At 30.1% G+C, this 9,707-nt stretch overlaps 1 protein-coding gene and 1 long non-coding RNA gene across 5 annotated transcripts; one reads left to right on the top strand and one right to left on the bottom strand.

Moving 5' to 3' along the window:
• Nucleotides 1-4,211: 4,211 nt before the first annotated feature.
• LOC106318005 (monothiol glutaredoxin-S17) lies at nt 4,212-6,492 on the bottom strand. Its single transcript, XM_013755830.1, has 4 exons — nt 6,473-6,492; nt 5,670-5,908; nt 5,506-5,580; nt 4,212-5,171 (listed from the first exon to the last, which is right to left on the bottom strand). The coding sequence occupies exons 2-4, from the start codon at nt 5,838-5,840 to the stop codon at nt 4,359-4,361; spliced, it is 1,059 nt and encodes a 352-aa protein (XP_013611284.1). The 5' UTR covers nt 5,841-5,908; nt 6,473-6,492; the 3' UTR covers nt 4,212-4,358.
• Nucleotides 6,493-7,064: 572 nt separating this feature from the next.
• Nucleotides 7,065-8,216, top strand: LOC106318004. Of its 4 annotated transcripts, none has more exons than XR_001265275.1 (5): nt 7,125-7,270; nt 7,337-7,425; nt 7,504-7,600; nt 7,795-7,881; nt 8,034-8,216. It is a non-coding gene; the product is annotated as an uncharacterized LOC106318004 (long non-coding RNA). The 4 variants fall into 4 exon arrangements; XR_001265274.1 differs by having other exon boundaries at nt 7,795-7,872; nt 8,034-8,107; XR_001265273.1 differs by lacking the exon at nt 8,034-8,216 and having other exon boundaries at nt 7,065-7,155; nt 7,795-8,027.
• Nucleotides 8,217-9,707: the final 1,491 nt, after the last annotated feature.

Raw genomic sequence — 9,707 nt, 5'->3', positions numbered from 1 at the left:
GTTTAAAACGATATATATATATTAATCTTAATAATTAATTAAATTATACTTTTTACTTATATAATTTTGTAATCATTTGAATGTGAGACTTTTAACAGTTTTAGTAATTTATAGTCGTTTTTAAAAATTCAAAATATAACATATACAGAAAAATCTAATTTTTTTATTATATGGCTGTTGTGGTTGTTTAATTTATTTAATAGTTTAATATTAAACAAATATGATAGAAGATACACTATTTTTTTATCTAATCTTTATTATTCAAAATCATTAATTGACATATATACTTTAGCCACATTAGGCAATTCCGTAAATTTTATTTAAGGAAATAATAAAGTACATTAATGATGAATTTATTGTTAGTTTAATAAAAAGCTTATTATATAATTAGATGGACCAACATATTTCTCTAATGATTATAAAAATCATCTTATTGATGACACGTGGTTACAAAAAGAAGTTGTAATGTTTCTTAAATAATATATAGGGGATAATGTGACTAATTAACCATGCACATAACCCTTCTATAAGGCCTCAACCGTCTGGACGAGATCAATATACTTTTATACTAACCAAAATCAGACTAATACAAATTTATGTTAAAAACAGTTATATTGGGATCAGACATATTGTCTTGTAACATGTACTATTTGCTTAATTATAACTCATGTGAAGTTATGATGTCCAAGTGCCCACCTTTTATAGGGAAATTTTAATTCATATTTTTTCCAATTTCGGATGTGGGATATTTTTTATTTGCATGAAAACGCGTGTCTATTTTTGGTTTATTATTTTTTCACAAATTGAGTTTATTTATAAAATTTATACAAGTATTGACTTTTTATACATTCAATGCAACATTCCATCATTCATACGTAACTTTTAGTTTCTGGTAAAATATTTATTATTCCCTCCGTTTCGTTTCTGAATAAGTGTCATTTTGCATTTTTCACACAGACTAAGAAAGTAGCGGAATATATGTAAATTATTATTAATTACATCTTTTTTACCAATAGTATTTGAAATAAATAAAATTATTTATAAAATCAATGTAGTTTACAATTAATTTTCAGATGAAAGTAACTATAATTTGTATTGGAATTATAAAACGATACTTTCTGTGTAACAAGAAAAGAAAGTTAGAATAATACTTATTATGAAACGAGTAACATATTTACCATATCAACAAGATATGAATTAAATGTGATATACTGTGTTTCCAATTCGGAGCAGAAGAAACAATAAACCGTGTTTTCTTCGACTGTCATCCACCGATTCAAATATCGGTTTTATCAAAAAAAAATTACAAATCCATAACGTTTTTTCAAGCAGTCATTTATTTTTTTCACAAAATTGAGTCTATTACTAAAAATTATACAAGTATTGACTTTTTTTACATATTCATTCAATTCAACATTCCATTATTCCTATGTCACTTTTAAATTTTGGTAAAATACCTTTAGTAATATACTAGGTAATTTTCCCGTGCTCATGCACGGATATAAATATTTATAAAATAAATATACTACAATCATTGATTGTTATTTATTCTTAATTTTAATTAATTTATAATTTGTACGCATAATTTATATTAATAATATTATATTACTTTAATTAGATATATGATTTTATATATGTTACATCTAGTCGGTTTTATTGTTTTTTACAGTCGATTTAGTTATCATTTAGGTATATTTAGATTGCATATATTCTCTGAATTCAACAATAATATTTTTTTAGATATATTAAAATTATGATTACTTTTCTTATTTACGTTGGTTGTTGTCTTAGATATGTAAATATATTGAGGAAGATTATATATAACTTAAGATATATATTGTGTTTATAATGAAATATAAAATAAACTAAAGTGTCTGGTTCAAAATTACGTAAATTAATATAACGATAATATTCTATAGTTTCATGCATATATATAAATTTTACAAATGAAGAAAAATAAACAAAACATTTCAATAATACTAATTATAAACTATTTTTGCCAATTAAACATATATCAGTTTATGTTACTTAATTATTTTATTGAATCATCTACGAAAATAAATAGACACATAAAAAATTATTTCGATTACTTTGAAAATATATATTTTGTATTGCTTAAAATTATGTTTTAAAAGAAATAATGTTTATTTTTCTAGTATCAAGATTATTTGTGTGAATGCTGGTTTATGAAATCACATTATATGCAAATATATATATTTTCATCTAAAAAAAATATAGATATAAAGAAATATTTTATTACTTCAAAAGTAGATTTTATGTTATTTAAAAATATTTTTAAATGGAATATTTCTATTTTGTGAACTTTCTTTTTTAATGAAGTCATATTATATATACATATATTTTTGTTTTTAAACTTTATACATGATTCCTTTTTATTATATATGTTATTTGGAAAATTTTAAAAAGAACTAAATAAAAAATTCAATAATAGTATTAAAGTGTAATATTTTTAATTCATTAAGGGTATCAGTGTAATCAACCATCGTGAGAGTTAACGTGAACGCGACACATAAGAAACTTACTTCTCAAATAATCCCCTATATATTAAAAGAGAAACATTATAACATTTTTTGTAACCACGTGTCATCACCACAATCATTTTTAGAATCCTTAGAAAAATATGTTGGTCCATCAAAATATATAATAACCTTTTTATTAAACTAATCATAAATTGATTATTAATGTTCTTCATTGTTTCCTTAAATAAAATAACGGAATTACCAAATGTGGCTAAAGTATATATGACAATTAATGATTTTGAATAATAAAGATTTGATAAAAATTAGTCTATTCTCTATCATTTTTTAAATTTTAACATATAAAAATAAATAAAACAACCACATTAACTATATAGTAAAAATTTAGATTTTTTTGTATATGTTATATTTTGAATTTTTAAAAACGAATATAAATGACTAAAATTGTCAAAAATCTCACACTGAATTTTTCATGGTTTAAATTTTTTGTTATAACAAGATATAAATGATTACAAAATTATATAATAAGAAGTCTCATTTAATAAATATTAATATATTAATATTTTTAAAAATAAATTATATACCATATAAAAATACATATGTATTTTAATTTCGAAATTTGCTTTGATTTTTCGTTTGATAAAAATTTTGAACAAATATTGACAACTTAATATTTAGTTTTAAAACTTTTCATAATGTTTTTAAAATTATAAATGACTAAAACTATTAAACATCCCACAAAAAAAAATTGTTATCGGTGATTCAAAAATTTTGTTAGAGAAAATACACATGATCAAAAAACAATATGAGTATAAAATATTATTTAACAGATTTCAATATTAAAAATATACTATATATCTATGTTAATATCATTAAAACTTAATTTTATATCATAAAAGAGAAAAAGTGTTTGTTTGAATTAATAACATTTATTTATGTGTTTGCACCAATTTAATCATATACGTAATATTTACTGAGCTTTTAATTATCAATATATATGTATTATTTAATAATATGTAAAAGAACATATAATACGTAAAACTAATTTATATAATAATTATTCCGCGCAAGGCCCGGATCTTAACCTAACCTAGTATTACAGAGATTTACCATAACAATAAGAGAAGAACTAAATGTGATATAAAAGCGTTTCCAATGTGAAGCAAAAGAAACAATAAACCGTGTTTTCGTTGAATATGGGCTTAATGAATATGGGCTTTATCAAAATAAATTACAAATCCATAAAGTTTTTCCATGTAATCATTTATCTTTTCACAAATTGAGTTTATTACTAAAAATTATACACGCATTGACTTTTCTACGCATTCATTCGATACAACATTCCACTATTCCTACGTAACTTTTAGTTTCTAGTAGAATATTTTATTAATTTATTTAGGGTATAAACTAGAGAGGAATTAAATGTCATATACAGTATTTCTAAAGCGGAGCTGAGGAAACAAAAAATCTGTTTGAATGTCATCCAGCGTTACAAATCCATAAAGTTTCCCCATGCAGTCAGTATTTCTTAATGTGGACTACTCGAAGAACCGGACAATATGTGAATGATCATCATTTAACCAATATTTTATATATATTCCACTCCTCCCCTTAGTGTTAATATGTTAACGAGCGTATAAGATATAGAGTTCTATCAGTGGACGTTGGAGCATGCAAGGACTTACAACAAGCCAACAAATCATGATTCTGATATGCGAAAAAATGTTTCCTCAATCATTGAAATAACCAGACAAAACCTTAAGTAAATAACAATGTCTTATAACACCTAAACCGGAACTAGAATCTTCTCACCACAAGTCCACAACCAGGCAAAAAAGGGAAAGAGAGATAGGCTAGTGATTACTCAGATAGTGTTGCTCCGAGGTCACCGCTGTTACTCAGCTCCATAATGATATCACATCCTCCAACTAACTCACCTTTATAGTAAAGCTGAGGAAACGTAGGCCAGTTTGAGAAACTCTTTATCCCTTGTCTCACTTCTTCATCACTCAATATGTCAAACGACCCGAAACTCACATTCTCATCTCTAAGTGCTTTCACCACTTTTGAGCTAAACCCACACTTTGGTTCATCCGGCGAACCTTTCATGAAAAGCATAACCTTCTCCGAGTTAATCAACGTCTTCAACCTATCTTCAAGACTCTGTTTCCCTTTCTCAGACAACACTTGTCTCAGCTCGCCGCTCTTTTGCATCTCCAGGACAATGTCTGATCCTCCTAGAAGCTCCCCGTTGCAGTACAGCTGAGGAAACGTTGGCCAGTTTGAGAATTTCTTCAGACCTTCACGCACTTGGTTGTCAGAAAGTATATCGAAGCTTCCGAAATCAACATTCTCCTCTCTTAAAACGCCCACTACTTGCCTGCTAAACCCGCACCTAGGCTCTTCAGGAGTGCCTTTCATGAACAACATGACAGGGTGAGAGTTAGTGAATTTCTCCAAACGGTCATTGAGATTTTCAGTGGTGGGCGCAGGCTGAGCTCGGTCTTTCACGGTAGCTTTCGCGTTCTCCTTCACGGTTTCAAGAATCGTCGGCCGTGCAGCTAACCCTAGGCTTGCAGGCTCAGAAGAAGTACTAGAACCAGCTATTTTGCCAACCTTGTTGGCTAAACTCGATGGATCTGCGCCTTCAAGGGTATCCACAGCTTTGCCATCCTTCAATAACAACAAATCGTGGGAGACAAGAAAACACTTTAAAGTCAGACAAAGGTAACAACTTTCAATATCAATCTCAACAGTTACAGTGACAATAAGCAAAGGTATGAACACAGATGAAGTATTACTAATGTCTTCTTCTCCTATATGCTCAAAACCTAGATTCATTGGGAGGGTTTCATCTTCTTGCTCTACCAAACTCGGTAAACATTCTAACAAGAGACACAGACTAGTCAAAAAAACTAAACCCTAAATCATAATACTTCACTGCTAAACTTTCGATCAAAAACCCTAAACCCTAATCTTTCACTGATCTAAAGTTGTAAACTTTTACCTTGAAGAAGACGAAAAAGGGAACAGCAGAAACAGAGTAAGCTTCAGATATCTCAGGATGTTCCTCAGCTTCTACCTGACAAGAGCATCAAAAGGGGAGATGAATTGATTGGTCAGAGATTCAGAGAAGAGAGAGAGAGAGAGAGAGAGAGAGAGCGAACGAACCCTAAAGAAGTGAGCGCGAGGGAAATCAGTAGCGAGGTGAGAGAAGACTTGATCCATCTGCTTCGAAGCATCACACCACGAAGCCCAGAAGTGAAGCGCGATTGGTGCGCCGCTCTGGCGCAAGTTATCAAGCTCAGACTTTGAAGCGATATCCTTCACCGCACCACCCATCTTCCAAGCGATTAAGATTAATACAACAGTGGCTTCTCTTCTCTCTCGGAAGGATCTCCAGCACTTTTCTGTGATCGATTACTAATAAAGGTTAGGGATTTATGTAAATAATGCTGATGACTTTTTTGATCAAAAACATAGTTTAAGGACTATACAAAAACAATTAGGATTAGTTTGGCTAAATTGCTAAATTGCCTAATCCTTTTAAATTAGGCAAACATATCTTTGTTTATAACTATTATTTTAATTAATCATATCAGTAATAACTAAATACTAAAATTAAAATATGCAAATTGCAAAATTTGTGAAGTGAAACCCGGTTAAGGATGGTGCACCGGTTCCTTACAATATGCATAACCAGAGCCATTATTGCAACAAAGAGATATGTTGAGTCACTTTGGGCATTTCTAACCGTAATTTATTTTTCACTCTAAAATAGAATTTAAAGTAAAAGTATTCTAGCAATATTTTGTTTTTCATTCTATAATAGAGTAAAAAATAAGTTTATATAATAATTTTTTTTCATCAGTCTATTTTTCTCTCTAAACTAGAATATTATTAGAATATAACTCAATTTTATTATAAAATTACTACATTTTAGTATGAAAAATAGAATAAACCATTCGTCTTACATGAACCCGTTCGTCTGATAATCTTCTTACATGAACCCGTTTGCCTGATAATCTTCTTCCAAAATAAGCTCATGCTCTCTTTTATCACCACAAGAGGCAACACAATACTTAGGCTAGAGAAGTGTAGACCGGGCTGTGAGCCTGTGACCTCACCACATGAAACACCCGGTAAAGCAAAACTATCTCCCTTATAGGGAAACCCAGTTAAGGATCTAACGTGAATCAGTTATTTGCATTATACACAACCAAATCATTACAACAAACCTGTTGAGTTCACTAACATTAAAAGCAAAAGTTTACCACAAAAGAATGATGCCTATAAGCATAGTGTCACTGAACCTTAGAACTGAAAAAACTAAAGAGGCTTGCTTAACTTGAGTTTCAAAGTTTCAGGAGAGAACAAGTGTTTAAGGGCATATCAATCAATGTGGAAATACCCCGTAGATATTTATCTATAATAATAAAGGAGACTTACCTCCCTTCTCATGCGTCCACGTCGGCAAGCAGGTATGGGCATTTTGCACCACCTGTCACATAAAAAAAAGCAACTATACTAATTTTTAGTTCGCAAGATAATTCTGAAAAATATTATGGGCTAATATCAGGTTTGTTTGTTTAAGCCCATTTGTTTGTCTGTCAAGCACATGACGTCTTTCATCCTAGCCGCCTCTGATTAGATTCTTGTAACGTCTTCACTTTCCCATTAATTTTCTCCTTTAGTCAGACCATTAACATTGTCATCCCACTCGCTGCATTATTAATTCGAGCTCAGACTCTTAGTTACCTAACCGGCGAAAGGTCTCTTCATACGCTTAGAAAAATTTTACTATTTTTTGGTGATATTTCTTCTTTCCTTTTTTGCAGATTTGGTTTCGTCGATCGACTGCGACTCGACTTGGGTTTGTGCTTTCAGTCCGTAAAAAAACAAGAGCTGATTGGCAGCGTTTATTCAGGTTTGAATTTTCCCAGATTCCAGTCTATAATCGTATTTGAATGGCTTCTGGATTTTTAATATTATTATTGGTTTACAGTATTGGGGAGGTGAAATCCAATCCCTTCGCTTCGAGCCAGGCTTAGCAACGCGAGGGGAGAAACAGGCCCGGTTCACCATAATGTAGACCTGAGAACGTAGGCAATTGTAGAAAATTGATTCTTTTTCTTTGAGTAAAGTCATGGCTTCTCAAGCATGCCTCCTTTATTCCTCCCAGCATGCATCACATCTCTCTTGCAATATGAGGCTATCTGACGGCCCTTTGTTCAATCGCTAATACCACTCAAGAATTGTATCTCAAGTGTGAACTAACACTCTAATTTCTTTGCAGGTTTAACACAGTCAGAACTCAAAGCTACATGAAGGGATGAGTGAAAGAAAAGGCAGTGCCTCTCAATGATATACGAAGGTAAAAACGGTCAGTTGACTAAATAAGGAGAATATATCCTCAATTAAACCGAAGCTCATATCAGATGTGGTGTATTACTGTTCATCACCATAATTGAGGTTTATGAAAAATTTCTTTTATTTTCATAAGTCATAATCATTTTTTTTTTTCTTCTGGAAAAGGGAATTTTGGTCGAGAGACATTTCACGACTTACATAGCTCGAGAACAACTTTTTCAAGCAAGGTGATGACTCTGTAAAAAAAATTCCAAGCTATTTTCTTTTGACAACTATACATAATTTTGGCTTATTTCTTCCTGGTCAGATTAGTAGATATCTCTAATGCAGAAGCTTTTGATTTTTGTTAAGTAGTCAACAGGACGGTTGATGCTCTATGTTTCTTCAAATGCTGAAGATTTTTCTTACAAAGCAATTATAAGAAACAGAAAAACTTCCGTTAACTTGAACCATTAGGTTTGGCTTTGCTAGGAACCATATCATACAATGATGCTCTTTTCATGTTTCCTGTTAAGAACTACTAGATTTTCTTTCTTAGGAAGCGACTCTTTTTCTTCAGGGATACAGCTTCTGCATCGAATGGAGCCTTTTATTAATCAGGTCTGATGATACAAAACTCTTTGTAGCATGGTTTTCTGCCTCTATGTATCCGGTCGTCTCTTATCTAAGAGATAGCTCACGAAATATGTCTTTAATTGAAATCTCATTGAAGATGTTGGCTGAAGAACACTGGTGTAGAACTATACGATGGCGTCACTTAATGAAAGGATGTAGGAATACCAAAGGCAAGTTGACCGAGAAATATAAACTCAACTGATTCTCTAGCAGGGGATGGCATGAGAATACCTTTTGTACAGAAACGTACTCATATCTTTATACTGTTTCTGTCTTGCTCATATTTTATACTATTTTGTCTTATAAAATACATTATCTAATACATTATCTTAAAGAAAAATAAACGAAACATTGTCGTTTGTGGTTTGGACCACTGAAACAATTTATCATATATCATTACTTAAGATATGTTTATGGCTTTTGACTACTTCCAATAAAACTTATTACAAAAATGTTTTTAGATCATTTTAATTACTTATTACAAAAATGTTTTTAGATCATTTTAATTGATTTAGGAGTCTCCACCCCCATCAACCATGGTACCTTTAAATTACTTTCCATATTTTAGGTTAAAGCATTCATCATAAATTTAGCTAATACCAGCTACGTTCATGTCAAGATCAACTTTAGGTTAAAGCATCCTCGATGAATTTCGATAAGGTTTTCAAATTTCCAACTCTATTTTCTTATAAGTGTTTACTTAAGAGCTTAAAGTGATAATAGATGTATGTTTCAAATATAACAGATATGAAAGGTCTGTAATCTTCTACGCAACCAATGATCAATACATTTACATATGTTAATGCGCTAATGTATCCAACGTATTTTAATGTAATACCTAAACATAGAATGCATTCATATTAAAAGTCTCTTACCTATTTTTAAATTATTTATAAAATAAACAGATTATTTACTAAAATTAAATAGTGAACAAATTAAGGTATTAAAATAAAATATAGCTTCAATATTTACTAAGCCAATGTTATTAGTCATCAAATTATAAATTTCGGTATTCAAGATATAATCTCTCAAATAATTAAACTAAATTTATAAAATATTATAACAAGTTGAATACATAAAATAAAATGACATTAATGTTTAAGTTAATTTTTTTTACTTTAAAACTATTACAATTTATAGACAAAAAATGGGTCGTGATGGCACATCATCTTTAGTATTCTAATTTTGTAACACCCCATCACACAAAATTAAATCTAACTAATG

The sequence above is a fragment of the Brassica oleracea genome, chromosome C9, assembly GCF_000695525.1.
Source record: "Brassica oleracea var. oleracea cultivar TO1000 chromosome C9, BOL, whole genome shotgun sequence".
NCBI classification, from domain to species: Eukaryota; Viridiplantae; Streptophyta; class Magnoliopsida; order Brassicales; family Brassicaceae; genus Brassica; species Brassica oleracea.
This window is presented reverse-complemented; position numbering and strand designations above follow the sequence as displayed.